The sequence below is a fragment of the Urocitellus parryii genome, chromosome 1, assembly GCF_045843805.1.
Source record: "Urocitellus parryii isolate mUroPar1 chromosome 1, mUroPar1.hap1, whole genome shotgun sequence".
NCBI lineage: Eukaryota > Metazoa > Chordata > Mammalia > Rodentia > Sciuridae > Urocitellus > Urocitellus parryii.
In genome coordinates, this window is record NC_135531.1 from 124,235,184 (window position 1) to 124,255,859 (window position 20,676).

At 34.9% G+C, this 20,676-nt stretch overlaps 1 protein-coding gene across 1 annotated transcript; it reads right to left on the reverse strand.

The window, feature by feature from the left end:
- Nucleotides 1-2,922: 2,922 nt before the first annotated feature.
- Nucleotides 2,923-20,044, reverse strand: Myot (myotilin). Its single transcript, XM_026380346.2, has 10 exons — nt 19,938-20,044; nt 16,358-16,930; nt 13,005-13,179; nt 12,031-12,132; nt 9,304-9,353; nt 8,599-8,731; nt 6,150-6,357; nt 4,389-4,554; nt 3,757-3,890; nt 2,923-3,550 (listed from the first exon to the last, which is right to left on the reverse strand). The coding sequence occupies exons 2-10, from the start codon at nt 16,708-16,710 to the stop codon at nt 3,378-3,380; spliced, it is 1,494 nt and encodes a 497-aa protein (XP_026236131.2). The 5' UTR covers nt 16,711-16,930; nt 19,938-20,044; the 3' UTR covers nt 2,923-3,377.
- Between the last annotated feature and the right edge of the window lie 632 nt (nt 20,045-20,676).

The following is a 20,676-nucleotide window of genomic DNA, read 5'->3' on the forward strand; positions in this document are numbered from 1 at the left end:
GAGTTTTACTTTTTATTCCAAATGACACTTCTCGTTTCTAATTCCATTCACTTTCTATTAAGTCTGTTAAATGCTGTTAACATTTCTGCATAGTCTTTTTTTTTCATTTGTATTTCTTACATCTATTTTTACTTTTATTTTCAAGTTTCTGGATGATTTTGTATGTGCATCTTGAACTTTAGGGTATTGTTTTTATTTATTTATTTATTTTTGCAGTGCTAGGGATCAAACCCAGTGCCCTGTGGATGATAGGTTAGTGCTTTACCATGAGGCTATACTGCCAGCCTCAGACCTATGTAGATTTATTTGTTTGCTTGCTACAAATGAAATGGGTGTTTTTGATCCTTTAATAAATGAGTTCTATTCAATTGTCTCCTATAGTGATTTTGGTACATTTGAATTTATCTAAGTCTTATATTTACTCTCTTTTCTGTCTTTTTTCCCTTTTATTCCTTTTCTGTTTTCTATAAGACTAGTGAAGTATTCCATATTTTTTTCATATTTGTTGAATTTGAAGTTACGCATTTTCTTTCTTCATTTTCTTTTTATTTCTTTCTCTCTTTTTTTTTTTTTTTGAACCTAGGATATTGAACCCAGGGGCACTTAACCATTGGGCCACATCCTCAGCCCTTTTTAATTTTTTTTTTTTTTTATTTTGAGACAGGGTCTCACTAAATTGCTTAGGGCCAGCCTCAGTTACTGAGACTGGCTTCCCACTTGTGATCAGCCTTCTGAGCCATTGGGATTCCAGGTGTGTGCTGTTTCACTTTAAAGATAAAATATCTAGAAAATGTAACTATCTGATAAAGCTAACAACTAACAAGTTTTTTCAATATATTATAGCCTATTAAGAGAAAATAATAAAAAGAAAACGAAGGAAATAAAAAGAGAAATAAAGGTACAAAAAGTAAGGTTTTTTGTAAGAGGAAAGAGATATCCACAAATACATAAAGACATCCACATCCTCAAGGTCAGAGTTTATGAAGTAAAATCTTTTATTACAGCTATAGTTCTCTTGGAGTTTCCCTTCCAGGTATTTAGTCAAGGTGTGGAGACTGTTCCAGCCTTGGTCATTCTAGCCTTAACTTTTCCTTAAGGTTTACCCCCTATTTATACGCAGATACTTGTGGCCAATATGACACCTTGTGAGTACATTTCAGACTCTTCTGAAAGCAGGTTTTATAGGAGAAGGAGAATGAAGGGAAGGGGGAGGAGGAGGGGAAGAAGAAGAGGAGGAAGAAGAAGAAGAAGTAGTAGTAGTAGAAGTAAGAGCGCTGGTCTCCAGAGAAGAAAAGGGCATGAAAGTGGCTGCGGAGGTGTCTTAGCAAACTCTCCAATTTAGCCAGGACTGAATCTGCATGCTGGGCAAGCTCCTTTCCTGGCAGCCCCATAGTATCACAGAATGCCAGAGAATGCAGAAAGAAGGTCCCTTGGATAGTACTTCCTCCCTCCACCTTGGAAACCGACTTCCAGTTGAGAGCTTAAAAAATTGTGTGATTAATTCTAACAGGCTTCTCTTTCTTGAGTACCTTTCACATTCACCACCTTGTTTAGTCTCACATCCACCTCCCTGGAACATTAGAGTTTTTGTCCTCATTTAAAGGCCTGAAGAAATTGAGGTGGTGAGAGATAAAATAGTTTGCTCAAAGTCAGGGCACAGCGTACTGAACACCAAAGCCCTTATGCCTTACCATGACCTCTCGTCCTGTGGCTACTTGCAAGCAGTGGATGTTATTAAACAAGAGGTGTTGCCAGAAATAGTTTCCACTCCATTCACCCAGCTCTGAACAAGATTTAAAAACCAAAACAAGATTTAAATGACTATGGGCTGTGGTTGTGGCTCAGGTAATAAAGTGCTTGCCTAGCACACGTGAGGCACTGGTTTCAATCCTCAGCACCACATACAAATAAAATAAAAATATTGTGTTCACCTAAAAAAAACACCTAAAAAATAGATATTAAAAAAAAAGATTTAAAAGACCAAACAAAACCAGTGGTTATATGAAAGAGTGAGCAAAGACAATGGTCCTTGGGGATTGGGATTCCACACCTGGCCCAGAAGATTTGCAAAGATGTGGTTTGTAAACAAGCTATAGAAAAGATCAAGAAAATTTGGCTGTACATTAAGGCAGCCCAAATCCTTCTAGGATATAAGACAGGAGGGATTCTTATAGTGGTAAAATGGAAAATAAAAGAGAATTCTTTCCAAAGGCTCTAGGGAGGCTGCAAAGAAAACCACTAAGCTGTTTTGAAAGTAAAAGATAAAGCCACTTTTGTTATTTCCCTGAAAGAAGTGGAGTGTGGTGTTGATAAACACTGTTTTATGTACAGATAAAAAGCAAAACCAGGCCATGCAGTAGTGACTGGCAAAAACTATTATTGATGAAAGGAACAGGAGAGGCCAAGTGAAAGGCCTGACCTCCAAGGGACTAGAGGCCTCTGAGCAAGACAAAGCTATTGTCTGAGTTGAATATTGTTTAATAAAAAGAATTCGTGCTTTCCTATACTTGGACTCTCAGAGACTAATAAAATTGTGTTGTCTAATATAATAGGTTATTTGAGCTTGAAATTGTGGGAGGGGGAAAAACCCAAATATAGGTATTCAAATTTACACTAAATGTAAGAATTAGGCAGATGATCTTCAGAAACTTTTGTCCCACTAAACTCTGTGGATACAAAAATCTCAGAAGATTAGAGACCTATTCTGTGAACACAAAATTACAAATCTAGGAGAAATTCAGTCATGATTTAAATTTCTGTAATTTCTTTGAAACATAAGCCATGGAAAGTCCAGTTCACTTTTAGGAGCCGTGAATTTCACACTGTTCTAGGAAATAGTACTGTTGCCCTTTTGGAACTGATTATTTGTAGTTTTTGCTGATTTTTATTATGAAGATTTATACTTTGATGAAGAGGAGACAGTCTTTTTTAACTATTTGAAGTTTATTCTTTTTTGACATAAAACTATGGAACACTCAGATAATCTATGTCATGTTAGTATTCCTACAAGAGAAAACAGGTAAGACTATGTAGGAAGCACTAGCAGTAAACCTTAATGCAAACAGTCGATGTGTTTAAAAGTTATTAATTCATAACCTGTAAATGTTAACTGTATATGACTTAAATGTTAAGTTCCCACATTTTAAGATTGTCTTCTACAGTACAAATCCATATAGCCAGATTTACCATTGGCTTTGCAAATCAGAGAAGTAGATAGAATGTGCAAGAATCAAAGGATAAATAATATTATGAATGTATATTACTTATATTACCTAGTTAAAGCCATAATCTGTTAAAACAGCTATGGGTTTATTTCAAAAATGTAATTAAATGCATTACTAATAGTGTAGTGGTGTTTTCCAATGTTGGTAAAATTATTAAAGTTCGTCACTTTCATAGAGTCCAGATTGAGCTGCCAGACGCTGAAACTCTCCTTCTGGGTTAAAAGCTTGTTTCACATCCAAACCTTTCCCATTGAGTGCTAAATATTTGCTGAAAGTTGGTCGAACACGCAGCTGTTTAGGAGCTGGAAGTGTTTGGTTTGGACGGGCTGAAATAGATCAAATTAAAGTTAATTCAGAAAACCTATTCTAAACAAGTAAGTCAGTTACACTTGGTATTCATAATCAGACTTTCAAGAAAAAAAATGATTATGGGGAAAGTCCCTTAGGATTTATGCTATACTGAGACTGGTGTTTCTCATTAAAGCTTCCTGGTTAGATTCTTTCTAGCGCTGGGGTCGATAGTGCGACTTACCTGTAACATCTAATCTCGTGTTACATGTGGTCACCCCAGCTTCATTCACTGCAGACACGGTATACCACCCAGCATCTTTCTTGTTTACATCTTTTATCAGTAAAGTCACTCTCCCAGCATTGTCATGATATAAGCTAAATGAACAACAAACAAATATAGGAATTAATTTTTTTTTTGGTGAAAGTTTAAGGATGTCTCTGACCTACCAAGTCAGACTAATAAGAAGAAAAATAGTCGAAAATTCCAAGGCTGTATCTGATCATTGCCAAATAGCTATTGGTTTTCTTGAATTAAACATGTCACCTGTGGGTGTAGCTTAGTGCTCACCTACTAAGTAGAAAGCTCTGGATTCAATACTCAGCACCACACACACAAAAAAGCCATCCCCATTCATCTTGTTATATATTTCGTTCAGCCATCTTTCTTCATTGTTAATACAAAGGTAAATCCTAGGCTATTTAAAATTTCAGATTAGTGGACTCTAACTTAATGAATTTTCATTACATTTCTTTATGCATTTTAAAAAATTAGACAAATTGAGACTATAATTGCATGCCATTTATAATGTATGTTAAAGTATAACTGTATTCATCCAAATCAACTCCAGGCAAATCTAGAAATACTTATCCTACCTTATTCGGTCAGTGTTGAATTGTACCATTTCATTATTCCTTTTCCAGAAAAGCTTTGGTGGAGGTATAGCTGAGATCTGGCATTCTAGTTTCACTGATTCTCCCTCAAAAACTTTTTTGCTCTGTGGTTTGTAGATAAACATTGGTGCTCGTTTATGTTCTTTTGCTACACATTAATAAAAAAAATCAAGTGTTCTGAATATTATAAAATGATATAAATCAAACTTGTGTATGTTGACATTAAAGTTTTTAAAAGCAGCAACAGAATTAGAAACTTTTTTAGTTTTAGTTAAAATGCTACAACATACATTACTATTTCATGATGTTGAATTCTTTAATTGTAACATAATGACTCATTGAATTTATAATTATGTTTTATTCAAAGAATTTAAGTCATTGATCTGTAGGGAAGTAGCATGCGTGGTGGTAATAGTTCTAGACTTGGGTTCATCTTCTCTGTTGGGGGCATGTAGCTCAGTGGCACTTGCCTAGCATGTGTGAGGCACTGGGTTCCATCCTCAGCACCACATAAAAATAAACAAATAAAGGCATTCTGTTCATTTAAAACTACAATTTTTTTAAAAAAATAGGCAAATATCTGTAATTATTATGACTTTGTGAAGCACATGAGTGAAGGAAAAAGTGATGGTAGAGTACTGTAATTCTGGCTTTTCTGAAGGAGAAATGAGGAGGCTGGACAGATGCCAGCCACGGTCTCTTTGAGCTGTAATACAGAATTTCTGAAGCCATCAGCACAAATAGACTTGCCCAAAGTTTAATCACTTGAATTATGTGTTTATTATGTTTTATTCCTAGGTCACTAGATTTTCTCTTAGATTTTCAGGCCTTTTCAGACTATCATAGAAAAATATTAAAAGATTTTTATTTAATTTTGACATAATACAAACTCAAAATGTCTGTCTTTTAACCTGATCAAGTATTTTATATAATAAACAGTGAATTAAGGCAAAATATCCCATATATGATAATACCATAGTTTAAACCATTTTAAATGTGGTATGTTTAAAGTACTTACATTGTAAAACAGACCATGAGTTTTTTAAGAACTCTTCTACCAAAAAGAAATTTGAGGCATAAGTTTTGTCATGCCTGTTTACTAAAACAAGTGAATATATTTTTGTTATAATTAGAGACTGATTTCCTAGAAAAGTTACCATTTAGCCAGGTATGATGATACTCATCTATAATCCCAGTAACTTGAGAGGCTGTGGCAGGAGGACCGTCAAGGTCAGCCTCAGAAACTTAGTCGCAAAATAAAAAATAAAATTTTTAAAGTTTTATTTTTTAAAAATAAAATTTTTAAAGATATATAGCTCAGTGGTAAAGCATCCTTGGGTTCAATCTCCAGCATAAATAAATATTGCCATTAACTCATTTAAAATTATGATAGTTTATGACAATTCTGTAATAACATGAGTCAGGTTGGTCATTTTAGACTATAGACCAGATAAATAATATAAAGTTTTTACTTTGAACCCCCATAGGTTCAAATTTAGTCTGTCTAAAATTTTATGATTTCTTTTCTAGAAAAGCTTTGATGGTAGATCTGTCATTCTAATTTCACTGACTTTCCCTCAAGATGTCTTTTTTAAAAATTGTTGTTGTTCTTGTAGATAAAAATTGGCATTCTTCTAGGCTGGGTAGACATCAACCTGGAGCATGAATTCTTTTGGGGTTTTCTTTTCTTTTTTTAAATACTTTTTCTGTACTGCTGGATTTGAAGGCTCTCTTCAGTCTTACCAAGGACATCCAGCTGCACGGTGAAGGTGGCTTCCCCTGCTCTGTTCCTGGCAACACATGCATAAGCCCCTGCATCTGAAGCTCTGACCACTTCAAAGATGAGTGAATGGAAACCCTTCTCAGATACTATCATCTTGTGCAACTCATCCGACTGAACTGGTCTTCCATTTAGATACCATGACACATCAGGAGCCGGCAGGCCACTCACCTAGAAACAAAAACACAGGGCATGACAGAATTATAAAAGTATGGCATCATGGGAACCCACTTGTCCACTTAGGAATTTTTAACAATTTCAGTTATCTGAGTGGGTTTGTGATAAAAAATGCAAAGCAAGAGCTTGAAAAGTTATTTGTAATTTAAAAAAACGAAAGAGTGGAATTAAAACCCATGAAGTTAATATATTATTTTCAGACTAGCTCAAGTCCCATCTAACTTTCATATACAACCTCAAGCTCTTTACGATCTTAATTAGTATATTGACAACATTAATTTGTGTTACGTTGGTCTCCTCAAGGAATATGGAAGTCGTATGGCTTTTCTGGCTGAATGTGACTGCAAAGGAAGTCCCAGCGGCACTTATCTAATTGTTGATTGAATGAGTAACTTTTCAAAAACAGCATTCTTCAGCTACAGTTTGTTAAACGGCAGTTTGTTAAACATTTTTGGATAAGCCTTAACACTAACTTTTATTGATAAGAAATCTGAAAAAAGCATTTTCTAAGAATAAGATTTCCAAAATGAGAATAATAAAAAATGTAGTCTTTTCTAAAGAGCTGTTCTAGCCTAAAAAAAAAATTAAACACCTCTTCTAGGCCAATAGAAAGCAGGGTAGCTTAAATTTTTTGATGGAGGAGAATTAGAGCTGCATCATACTTTAGAATTCCTACTGTTATGAGACCTTTGGTTTATATAGAGTATTAATAGGGTATACCTATTTACTCAATTAATCATTATAAGTTTATAAGGTACGTGTCTTCGTCATTCCCATTTTACAGAAGAGGAGACAAAAGCACAGAGTAGTTGTTATGGTTTGGATAGGAGATATTCCACCCAAAACTCACATCTGAGACAATGCAAGAAAGTTCAAAGTGACAGGAATGGGAGGTTATACTTCAGGTATGTATAATGTGTTAAAATACACTCTATTGTCATGTGTATCTAAAAAGAACAAATTTTAAAAATTAAAAAATTCAAAGGGAAATGATTGGGTTACAAAAGCTTTGACCTATATCAGTGCATAATTCACTTGAATGGATTAACTGGGTGGTAACTGTAGGGAGGTTGGGTGTGCCTGGAGGACACTGAGGAATGTGCCTTTGGTATATATTTTGCCCCTGATGAGAGAATCTCCCCCCTCTTCTCTCTCCCTCTCCCCCCACCTCCCCTCTCTCACTCCCCCCCACCTCCCCTCTCCTTCCTGTCATGTCCAGAGCTGCTTTTCCTTTGTCACACCCTTCTTCCTAGATGTTCTGCATCACCTTGGGCCCGCTGCAATGAAGTTGGCTGTCTAGGGACTGAGACCTCTGAAACCATGAGTGCCAAATAAACTTTTCCTTCTCTCATTGTTCTTGTCACGTCTTTTGGTCACAGCAAAGAAATAGCTGACTAAGACAGCAGTTAAGTGACTTGTCTAAGTTTACACAGCTGAAAAGAGGCAGAGTCAGAGTCAGGATTCAAACTCATATCAGTTCAGCTCCAGAATTTGTGCTCTTATTTATTTATATGTACTACTTTTCCGGTCTTTCCCTTTTCTTTTTTGGAATTTTTGTCTTTCCAAAAAAATATTTATTGGTGCATCATAATTATACATATTAGTGGGATTTGTTGTTACATGTTCATATATGCATACAATTTCATTCCCCTGTACTTCCCTTTTACCTCCTCTCCTCCCTTCCTCTACGCTACTGTTTCACTTCTATTTTCATGAGAACTCTGTCTCCTTCACCTGCTTTTCTTCTCTCTCGTTTTTATATGTGAGAGAAAAACTACAACCTTTGACTTTTTCTGAGATTGGCTCATTTCACTTAACATAATATTCTTAAGTTCCATTTGTTTTCCTGAAAATGACATAATTTTGTTCTTCTTTATGGCTGAATAAAACTCCATTGTATATAAATGCCACATTTTCTTTATCCATTCATTCAGTTATGAAGACCTAGACTGGTTCCATAGTTTGGCTATTATGAATTGTGCTACTTGGGTATGCGTGTATTCCTATAGTATGATGAGTTTAATTCTTTAGGATAAATACCAAGCAGTGTTATAGCTGGGTCATATGGTGGTTCCATTCCCAGCCTTTTGAGGCCCCTGCATTCTGATTTCTATAGTGGAACATACTCTACTTTTCAAGCTGTGTACCAAGCTATACAGTAGGAAGAAAATATAATTTTCAAAATTTGATATCTCATGGTCAATCTTCCCCCAGAATGTTAAACTCTTCTCTTACTTTGAAGTCCATTCTGCAGAATCTTCCTTCTTCAATTGACATGTTTTCTGGCACTTGAATGAAACGAGGTGGGTAAAATTTCTCCTGGATTGCATCCTGATCATTCACATCTCCTCTTGAGGATGATCTACTTCTACAAAAACATTTTAATAATAACAATGCATAAATGTTGTCATGCAAGTATAGTTTGGTCATGAAGTTTGAAAGCCCAGAACCTACTGTTTGATTTGTTAGTATAGTAACAATGGGCTGGACTATTAGAAATGGTAGCAATTCAAACATTTGGTACATTTTTGCAGGAAATGATTGCCTTGAATTAATGAAGAAGCTGATCCATGAGTACTCCACAGATTATTCTTATCATCTGCAAAGATTTATTAGAATTTGGACAATTTCTCATTGTCATGAGAAAGTTGTTTAACAAGAAAACATAATCTTGGCCTATATTACCAAAACATTTTTAAAAACTTCCTCAATATAAATCTGATTAATATTAATTAATTCTACTTAGTATTAATATAAAATTTAATTACTATTAATATAAAATTTTGGCTCATCATCTCTGACATGAGAAAATTCACATTGTGTTTTAAAAAGTAAAGTAGTAAACTTGAGGGTTTTGTAAATATTGCATTTTTAAGCTAAAAATATTCTAGGTAGCAAAACATCAAAAATGTTAAACTTTTTTTTTTAAATTTTTTTTACCTTACTTGTGATGTAGGAACCTGCAGTCGTGCATGCTCTGGGTTGTGATGCTTGAAATCAAAACATAGTGAGAATGTTAACACACAGGTATTAGCTTAACATGAAGCAGAATTAAGCAGTTGTAGTTGAAAAGAACTTGTCTCTTTGGCTGTGTTTGTACAGTCATGGTTAGTTTTATATATTCAATTTTTAAACATTTTAAATAGACTACAAACTTCTTACTCTAGCAAGAAATGCCTACAATAAATACTACTATTTAACAGGTATTATTTATAAAAATTAGCTACACTTGGGATTGATGAGGGTTCATTTTTTAACATAACTATTTTGTGACAAAGGGTGATGTGATCCCCCTGATGTGTTTGAAATGGGAGCACATGGGACAGATTGTCCTTGAGTAAAACAGGAATAGACATGAAGTCACTTTTGTTGGCAGTAGATACAGGGTCTTATGCCTGCTGCTCAAAAGTGGCACCAACATCAGTAAACACACATTAGACTGGAAAATACTTCTCTTTATAGCTCGTGTCACAAAGTCCTATGGGTTGCCATTGGAGATAGGTGTAAAACTGTAAAAGAAAGCTTTGAAAACCAGCATGGATAACTTCCTGTTAATAAAGATATATTTACTTTAAGCAAATATCTTTTAGGATTTATATCCAAGTATCAGAAAATTATTTCTGTTTGAGAAAAAAGTCAGAAATTGATGGAAATTATAATATAATTAATTAATTATTTAGGGACACTTTTGTGTATTTCACTGTTCTTGGAACAGTGGGAGATAAAAAGCAGTGAAATATACAGTCCCTGTTCAAATAAATACCTGAAATAATCCATATGGGAACATAGAAAATCTCAATATAAAAATATATTTTGGGCTGAATCTCTTTAGTTAATATGTCTTAGTTATAAATGGACACAATGACTTTATTTTTAAAATTTGTTTTTATGTAGTTCTGAAGATCGAACCCAGTGTCTCTCATGTGCTAGGCAAGTGCCCTACCACTAAGCCACAACCCCAGCCCCTGTCTTGTCATTTTTAAACAAGTCTTAACAACTCTAACAATTTTTGGCTAGGCTTAAGGTTCTTTAAAATGTCAAAACAACGATTCATTTCAGTGATCCAAAAAATCCAATAATATTTTTTTGGTTAAATATTATTCAAATTGTTTTGGCTCTGGTTTGAATATATTGTATTCAGAGATGAAGTATTTCTGTTGTACCGTAATTTGATGACATTTTGTATTATTTAGGTATAGTATTTGAAGTAAGAGTTATCTTTTCTGATTCCAAATGATATTTATATTGTTCTTTTTTTCTGGTACTTTTGGCTTCATTTTAAAGGTTTTAAAGAATGAATGAATGAATGAGAAAACAATAGATTCCCACCCTTGGGATATATAATATACTGTGCATTTATAAGATAAACTGTCATCAACATAATGTTGCTCTGAGTAATTTCTACTATACAGATGGGTTTGTGTCTTATTCTTGTTGTAATTTCCTGCACCAAGTTTGGAGCCCAATAACTAATGGGTGTTCCATGTAAATATGCTGAATTAATGAATGAACAAACTGCAGTCACCAAGATGAAATATAAGTTCTATCTTCAATGTTTACTTTTTTCTTCATTCGATCGTGCTCATCCTTTTTCATAGGTCTAATTGCATTTAACAGAAACCAAAACCTGATTTTCAATTTTCTATACTTGGAAGCTTGGAATTCTTGAGTTTCCCATTTCCTTCCCATGAGTCCCAGTTTCTTGTGGACTTTTCTGTAGGGCATTAGTGCTAATTATAAAAGGAAGATATGTGCATCTTGGGGCACAGGCCTGTAATCCCAGTGACCCAGGATGCTGAGGCAGAACGATCACCAAGTTTGAGGCCAGCCTGGGGAAGTTAGGGAGACCCCCCCTCTCAAAATAAAAATAACAAAAAGGACTGAGGATGTAGCCCAGTGGTAGAGCACTTGTCTAGCTGCTTCTTCAACTGTATATTTTCCTTTAGGTTAAGTTAATCATTAAAAACAGATTGGTCAGACACAATCCTTTGGGATATTCGTTTTATGCCCTCTGTAAAATTAACCTCTTCGTGCAAAGGATTCTTTTGTTAATCTGAGAGTCATTACTTGTAAGAGTTTTTTGTTTTGTTTTGTTTTAAATACAGGAACATGACAAAAGGAATTGAACATTTCATTAGTACCAGGAGTATAATTTAAAACATTGAGATGATTGACATTTATGAGAAAAGGTTTTAATTACTTTGAGCTTTAACTTTTGTCCTGTTAAAGGTTTACAACACAAAGTCTCTGCCCCTGTAGAAAGAGTCCTAGGTCTACCTGACTCCTAAATGTCCAGATAAAAAGTAATATCATCAGCCTGGTGTTTTGATTTTATGTCAGCTCATCTGCAGACATTAGGACTACAGAAAATGTGGTAAAATTTCACACCCGCACCTATACCTACTCGCCATCCATGATGGCCTTTGTATATTCTAATGGAGAATGGAAGTGATTGGCTTTTATTTGCAGTGCTGTTTATAAGCATTTAGAAAATCAGACATTTAAAAATTGCACAGAATAAAAGTGCTTTAAGCTGGGTGTTGTGATCTGTGCTTGTAGTCACAGGAATTTGAGGCATCTTGAGCAATATAGCATGAACCTATCTAAAAAACAAAAGAAAGAAAGAAAGAAAAAAGTTTTACTCAGATAAAGGTTATTTTAATTTACCTGTGGTGAATCCTGTGCATCACTATTCTGAGCCTGAAATACAGCAGCTGCATTCTGTGGTCCCAGCAATCTTCGAGCCATCTTCTCCTCATATGTTAGTCGCTTTAAAGAAGTCAGTAGAAGATGAGCATCAGATTTACTACAAGGTATTCAAACAGATTTACCTTAAAACTACTACTGTAAGTCAGAACTTCAAAGAAGCATGGTTCTGTCCATTGAATTATAGATTCTATGTTTTAAGCCATTCAAAACATTATTTTCCATCTTTGTACTATTTCTCTCATGTCTAATAAAGATTCCTGTAGGATTTCTATTTGCTCCTAAGAAAAACAGGCATAATCACCCTTAGATAAGACCCTCCAAAGTAAGGAGGAAATCTTTCCTTTCCTCCTTATTTTGCATATTCTAGTCTCCTTCTTTTTAAAATATAGTATTGTATAACTTCACATTCAAAAATAAATTTTTATTAAGTGAAACACTGATCATTTGATTGTGCACACTTCTGATTGATACCAGTGCAACTGATACGCTAAATGTACTTGGATTAAAAGGAGATAGCACTGTTTCAAAGATCAGTGATAATACCAATGTACACTGTAAGTGCTACATAAAAATTATAGCTTGATGTATTTATCCATCAATATTATATAACAAAGAACATGAAGAAGTTGGGTTGACAACATTTTCTATTCATTATTTGGCCATCAGACATTTTATGAGGGTGATGCTTAAAACAAAATTTTCATTAAATCATTCAGATTGATTTTTCATTAGATTTATTCTTTTACTATTGAAAACCAATCAGTGATTTCATGCAAAATAATATGAACTAGCCCACAAATATTCCTTCTTTTTAGATAACCCTATTCCTTGTTGCTTATATGAACAAAGATTTGTGAGACAGAAATAACTTTCTTATTGAAATTAGATTTTTATAGTTTAATTGGCCTTTTGTACAAAATAGATATCTTTACTTGATTTCCATTATGAAGAATGGTGTCCTTGCATTTCAGCTTCCTCTCCAAATCTTGAATCAAAGCTTCTTTAGATCCCTGTATTTCCTGGTCAGGAGTCCTTGGTGTGGGCTTAGCATTTGCAGTTTGGGATGGCTTAGCATTTACAGGTTGACCAACCGAAGATTGTTGATAGCTTATAAAGGAAAAAGAAGAAAACTTCAAAATTTAAAAAAAATAGAATCAACTTCATTTTGTAAGTCATCTGCAGATATGGTGAGAGCACCACAAAGAACTACTAGTGTTATTAAAAACACAAAATATATGGGAAATTAGGATATTTCATGCAGAATAATATGGACTAGCCCACAAATATTCCTTCATGGGAAAACTGGCCACTGCCCTAATGAGTATTTTGCCATGATCATAATGAATGTTCCCTGGTTATACAAATGTGACAGTCTTGGTCTGTTTTCTGACATGTTCCTGTCCAAATATTCATTAAAAAAACTTCTGGGCTAAATGGAAACATAGCTCCTCCCAGTGGAGCGAGACTTCACTTAAGCTGTCTTTAGAGTCTTGATTAGGAATCACTAGATTGTAAACAGATTGAAGAAAAAAATGGTGTCTTATTACTTATCATTTGATCATTGTATCATTTTATATTCACAAAGCACAGGCATAGGAGATATTGTCAACTGAGTGGATGTTTTTCATTGTACTCAAGATATTATGTGTTGGAGTTGTTGATGTACATTTTCCCTCCTTCCATTTCAGTTTTCTTATTTTGACTCTATTAATCCTTAACTAAAGTCTGATTTGTTCAGTTAATAGCCAAACCAAGTGTTTAAATAAACAGTGGAATTTTTGGTTTTTTGCCCCCTCCAGATTGAATTCCTGGGCTAAAATTGCACAATTCCTTTCGTCATATAGATCTCAATTTACTCCAGCTGTCTGAAAATTTAGCCTATTGTGTGTTTTTTAATACCAGCCTGCCATCTTCATAAAAATCACACATTTGTTAAAGCAAATTAGAATTAGGTAATTCTAATTTTCAGACTATCATGATACCTCTTAGAAATCCTGGAGGATTAACAAAAGCAAGCCTGAGAATCACCGATATCTCTGAAACCTCAGATACTTTATTCACTGAATATTCCCATAATTTCCAGCTTAGATGGCTTGAGTGTTAACAGTTGATACCTGTTCCTATTTATAAACTAATATTTTATTTGTACACAGCTTTATGAGTCTGATTTTCTATCACCAATTAGCCCAACCCTTAATTTTGTTACAGATCAGAAAACTGAATCATTGAGCAAGTGTGGCACTTGTTGAATATTACAAAGCACATTTTTAAAAGAAGGAATACTTAGAAATTCCTCTCAATTTCTATTGTGTGTGATTTGATTAACTGAATGAAATGTTTGCTTACAGGCTTCCTACCAATGAAAAGCTAAATAAAGCTTTCAAACTTCTTTAGGTCAGAATTCAAGGGATTATCTTGGAAGACAGAGCAAACTTGAGCCCATCATAACAATGAGGGAGTTGTGCACTAATGTTCAAAGGGCCAGGGCTTTCCACCCTGTACAGCTGAACACAGAACGGGTATCATGTAGCTATGGGAAGATTAAAAGAGGTGTCTCTGGTTGCTGAAAATGGAACAGCTAAAGCTGGATCTTTGATCTTTGGTTTGGAGATCTCCTAGGCTTTCTTTCTTATTCTCTCTATTTTTGTCTTTCTTCCTCTCTTCTTAGGTCTGTGCACAGAGCTGAGTACATGATTGAGCCTCTGTGAATATTTGTTTTATAACTTTCTTTCCTGGGCAGGAATTTGGAATGGAATTGAAAGACTTGACTAAGAGAAACATTATAGTCAGGAAAGATTATTTTAGATTTAAACATAGATGAAAATGATTATCTGGGTAAATGTAACCAAGAAAGATCTACGATGTATGATATGGGAATGATGGAATTTGGGAAGGAAGAGAGCAAGGAGCTCTTAATTCTTGAAGGCATCCTTCAAAAATATTAGGTCAAGGGCTGGGGTTGTGGCTCAGTGGTAGAGCCCTTGTCTAGCATGTGTGAGGCAGTGGGTTCAATTCTCAGCACCACATATAAATAAAATAAAGGTTCTTCAACAACTAAAACAATTTTTTAAAAAATTAGGTCAGGTCTATGAGAATGCCATTTTTATAGCTCAAAAACAGTTGAGTATCAGCCATTTCAAATGTTTTAGCCTAATATCCGTATGATTCTAACATGTGATTTTGGCTTCTCTGACTATTTTTTGAAATATGGAAAAGGTTTATTTGCAGGTTGAATGTGTGTACTCGGTTCAATTAGGTTTCCAATGTTGTCACCAATACTAGACTTTCCAGAAAAATTAGCCTTTAGAGAAGACTGATAGAAATTAGCAAGAGTTCCAGGGAATGTGTCAATATGCCTACAACAAGACATATTCCACCAATTTATGAGATGCCTCTGATTGAATTCTCTGACGTCCTAGCCAGCCAAGAAATAGGAAAACTGATAGCCCTAAGTATGCATAAGCATGAAGTATTCAGTTCATGTTTTAAAAAAAGCCCAACCACCATTTCCTTCTTCATATCAGGTTCTCCCAGGACAGTCTTAGGCTGTGGAAATAGTACATGCTTGCCTAACGCTGCAGGTATTTTTCCCTGGATTTAGATCACCCAATGAATTTAAACAAGTTATGGTTTTAATTTCCAAAGGAAGCCTTAAAGTTCTAAGTCTTCACCTATAACAAGCCTTCCTTTTGCTCATGGTAAACAAAATTCATACATGTGAGTGTCTGAATCCCAGATTTTTTAAAAAATTGTTAATTTAAAATTCTTTGAGCCAAATAGATATTTAGGATTAGAGGGGGAAATGGATAGGAAGAAAAGACTAAGGCTGAAAAGAAACTTAATAGCCTTTGCTTATGTGAGAGGAAATCCTATCTGAAGAAGAGTAGACAGGTGTTCTTCATCTCAGTTGAGCCCAGACCAGAGGAATTAAATTTACAGCAAGAGAGACTTAGCTTAGACCTTAACAAAAAGTTCACTGTTCTTGGGTATGTTAGAAATCTTGTTCTTTTTTTTTTTTTAAGATGGAAAATAATAGGTAAGTAATAGTATGGGGTAAGAGGTAATTTGAGTTCAGCTCAGCCTGGACACTGGAGAAAGGATCAGATTGACTTCTTGTTGCCAGTACTCTGGTTCAATGTGTTCTAGGAGGATTATGGGAGGAGACTGTAAGGTCACATTGCATTTTTACATAGTACAGAATGAATTGCAATCCATCCCCCTCCCCCCAAGCACCTCAGATACAGGTTCACTGTACATACAGTATATATATAAAAAAATCACTTACTTGGATTCCACAGTGGAAGGGGTTTTACTGGTACTGTAATCAGGCTGTGATGGTAATATGGAGCTGAGGAAGCTGGCCGGGGACTGGTTATAGGTGCCTGTAACCCTTTGGCCTGGGTTGGAGCCAGCAAGCGGCTGGGAAGCAGGGAAAGCTGAGGAGGACATGGTGATGTGAGAGCTCACTGTGGAGGTGGCAGAAAACCTTTGTTCTGTGCACTGGCGGGGCTGGATCATAATGGAAGACTGTTTGGTCTGGCTAGAGAAGCTGGATGTTTCCGGTCCAGGAGGCTGCAGTCTGGAGCCACATGGGTTTTGGGACTGGATGAAGTGTTTTGGACGTTCGTAGTTAAACATGCTTAGCTGGCAGATGGAAGATGAAGGCAAGTTATTACTACAATGATTTGTTCCTGGAAAGGCGGGGTCCTGAATGTGGGGCTGCAAGTCTGGAATTAGGGAAGGTCTTAACAAATCAGAAGCAGCCTTGGTCTGCCCCTCCTTGCCCTCCTTGCTGGGATCTTGGGAATAGTGTGCTTCTGGCTTTGGTAGAGTGGGCTTCTCTTGATGAATATTGTTCCTTCAAAAGGAAAAAAATAATTAAGTTGTAATTTTTATTTAAACAATATTGTTTATTTGACTTTTTTTTTTTTTTTTTTTGCTTTTAAGGTTGTAGGACTTTCTGGCTTCTGGACTTTCCCTCCCTTTATCTGTATCTTTGCACACATGACTTTCCCCCTGAGAATAGGTAAAAATGATTCATTAGTGTTTGTTTACCCCGGGGAATAGCTTATATAGGGGCTTCAAAATGTAAAAGCATAAAATTGTCTTTTCCGAGAGGTTGTTTTCTAAAAATATTTTTTAGTTGTAGATGAACACAATATCTTTATTTATTTTTATGTGGGGCTGAGGATCGAACCCAGTGCCTCACAGTGTGGGGTAAGCACTCTACCACTGAGCTACAGCCTCAGCCCCTCCAAGAGGTTATTTTTAAAAAGAAATTCTTTGATGATGCTCAGTGTGATAAGTGTATAATCTCATAATTAACTTTTACCCAGATGCTGAAGATTTATTAACCATAGAGATTTTATGATTTAAAATTAATAGCAGTTAGGGTTGAGAATGTAGCTCAGTGGTAGAAGACTTGACTGGCATGTTCAGGGCCCTGGGTTCAATCCCTAGTTTCACAAAAGCATAAATAAATAAAAAGATAAATAATAGCAGCTAAATATATAAGGTCAGCCTCTGTTCAGTATGAAGTCTTCCCATTGCTCATCTAAACAGATTAATTGTCCTTCTGATATACCAATTAATTAATATCCTGATGGTCTCTGATGAACAACATCTTGGTAAAACAAGGGAAGCAATATGCTTCATTTATGAAGAACATGACTTTAGTATTTATTCTTTATTCTTTTGCCCTTTCTCAATTTTACAAAGTAGGGTGAACATCTACAACTCATTTTTTATCAACTTCAAGTGGATTTTTTTCAGTCTTACAGTTCACTGTCTCTTTCTTTCCCCTTAATTCCAAGTTGGCTAACCTAGATGGTAATTAAGGATTGCCTTTGTGTATGCTTGTCTCTGTATATAAGTTACAGACTGCATTACAAAGCCACTAGTAAATTTTTTTTCTGTTATTTATAGATTATACTTTCTAGTTATTGGTCTTGATGTTCTCTTAGAGTTTTACCTTTTATTAGTTGTTTAGGATGTCTTTTAGACTAATTTTGGAAAGGTTTTAGCTTCTCTTACTTATTCTTTTAAAATAGCAAATAGGAAGTAGAGATGGAAAGCACTTAAGAAGTTAGTCTGTCCTTGGAAAAGATGATACTATTTTCCTTACTTGGCTCTGCAGTGGCCTTCTTGCCTTCCTACAGTAGTAGATTCTTATCTTTTTATTTATTTGCCATTAAAGTAAACTTGATTAATAGCAGTTAGGGCTGGGGATGAGGCTCAGTGGTAAGAATCCATGCCTAGCATGCACAAGGTCCTGGGTTCAATCCCCAGCACACACACACACACACACACACACACACACAAAAGCAAAACAAAACAACAACAAAACCTTGTAGGATTATATTTGCTGCTGATTTTTTTCATTACTATGAAAAATCTAAGCAAGATTATAAATAGACATAATACACAAAGATTAGCCATATATATTATTGTAACATTGACCCTATTTTTATTCAAAATATCAGATAATTTAATTCAAAGTATGTTTGGTTTGTTTCACATAGTATGAAACAATACTAAGATAATGATAAATCAAACTTTTAACCAAAAAAAAATCAACCAAATTGTTTATCATCATTGAAACAAAGTCTTATAATTATTTGAGTTAAAACTGAAAGAAAATATCAGTATTAGCATTTTTTTCCAGATCAAACCAACTTCATTCTAAGGTTGTATATGTAGCTTAGAGTTAAATTAAAACTGGCATTTTTAGGAAAGAATAAAATACAACTAAATAGTCAAGCAAAAGAGTCTCTTGAAAGAGGACACTTAAAAGATTTATATTCCTTAATTTAAAGTTTATGAACACAAATGCCTTCAACCAGAGAACTTAGGCCTTTAAATTGTTGGGGGAAAACATCCAGAGGGCTTTAAGTCAGTCTCCTCAAATAAAAGGTTTCTATTTTAAGGCAAGTCGTTCTGTAGTTACGGGTTTATTCACTCCATTGCAGAAGTGAATCTAGAGTTTATTTCCTAATTTCTTTTCTGGGTAGATACATTATTTGGACTCATTCAAGTAACTCATTTCAAGTAACAAGGAATAAACTATTTAACAAATAGCCAGTACATATTTTCCCAAAAGAGTTTCCTATTTTTCTTTATACTAATTTTCAGAATATCTTTACATACATTTTTTTTTCTCTCTCTCTCTTTTTATTTTTTAAACATATGGTTTCAAGAATGTCAACTATCTTGTACATTTTGGGGATGGACCTACATAATTTCTGATACTTTTTAAAGCTCAGTTAAAAATATGATCTTTTAAGAGTTTCATTTTATCTATGTCTCAATAAACTTTTATGCAAATACTTAAACAGATAACTCCAAAAGTCTTTTTTTTTTTATTTGTAGTTACTCTTCAACAATCCAATTCTATCAGAGGTTTGGTTACAAGACAGTATTCTTTTATTCCAAGTATTGTTGAGTCAATTCAAAGATTTTATAAATAAAATAGTCTCCTACTTAAAAAATACTAACTTAAAATATTTTAAAAATATTAACTATTAAAAATATTTCTAATAGAGCAGAGACTGCACGAAAAATAGGGGGAGGGTTTTTGAGACCATAGGACATCATCACAATTGCAGTCAGATCAAGCGTTTCAAGGAAAAATGATGCTTTAAAAATAATGACACACAACCATCTTTCTCTCTGACCTTTGTATAAATGCCTTCCAGTTTCCATGGAATGAATAGGTTACTTTCTCTTTAAATCTTTATAAAACAAAGATTTAATATTGGGACTTTCAGACTTTTTAACTGCAGATTGTCTTTGGACCCATCCCTCTGATTTGGACAAAAAACAAAAGCAAAACTCCAAACTGTAGCATGAATAAAGAAGGGACTTACCCGTGGTTCCAGAAGTTGCCAGCTGGGTTTAACCCACTATTGAAGGGAAGGAAAAGGCATCTCCTTCCCTCACGGGCTAATCTAGTGGCTCTGTGCTTAGTATTATAGCACCACTGACTTTTATCAGCTGCCAAACAGTGACATCTGATGTGCTTGCCTGTCCATCTACCTATGCTGGCATATCAAAGTAAGAGTCCACAATCTAAACAATATCTCAGATGTCTTAGTGATATTTAAGGAGTGGGATTACATGAGCTTCTCTTGCAGGCCTCTTTATTTTAGACACGAAGTTTGACTATGAGCTTAGCAAGCTTCTGTCGGGGGAAGAGCAGTAAATTGGGAAATGGGAAAAAGTATAAAGAAAACTCAATTTATTTACTGTGATGGGGACTTGGATTCTTCCCTGTTGAAGAGACAAGAACTAAAGGAAAAACAGCATTCTAAGATAAGGTTTTCTATCTAGTAAAACTTCTCCAGTGATAAGACCAGTGGTGGACTGGTTCCAAATCGACTTGTATTGCATCATTCTTCATCTGAAAGCTCTTTTTCCACTTGCCTAATGAGAGTGAGGGTGGAGTTTGATTCAAGCAGTTTGTTCAAAGAGGAGGTGTGGTCTGGGCAGAGGCAGAAGAGCAGGGTCATGCTGATATGTCACTGGGAAAGTAGGCAGATGGGAAAACATAATTTAGCTTTCTAAGCAAGTTTCTGAATCTGTCTGGTGTATGCCCCTTTGACTTAC

What these genes read in the sequence shown, in the direction of transcription:
- Myot (XM_026380346.2), bottom strand. Translation starts at nt 16,710, where the DNA reads ATGTTTAACTACGAACGTCCAAAACACTTCATCCAGTCCCAAAACCCA. An exon ending in ATGCACAGGATTCACCACAG is followed by an intron (nt 9,354 to 12,030) that starts GTAAATTAAAAT and finishes TTTGATTTCAAG; the next exon opens with CATCACAACCCAGAGCATGC. An exon ending in TCTGCAGAATGGACTTCAAA is followed by an intron (nt 6,358 to 8,598) that starts GTAAGAGAAGAG and finishes TTTTGTTTCTAG; the next exon opens with GTGAGTGGCCTGCCGGCTCC.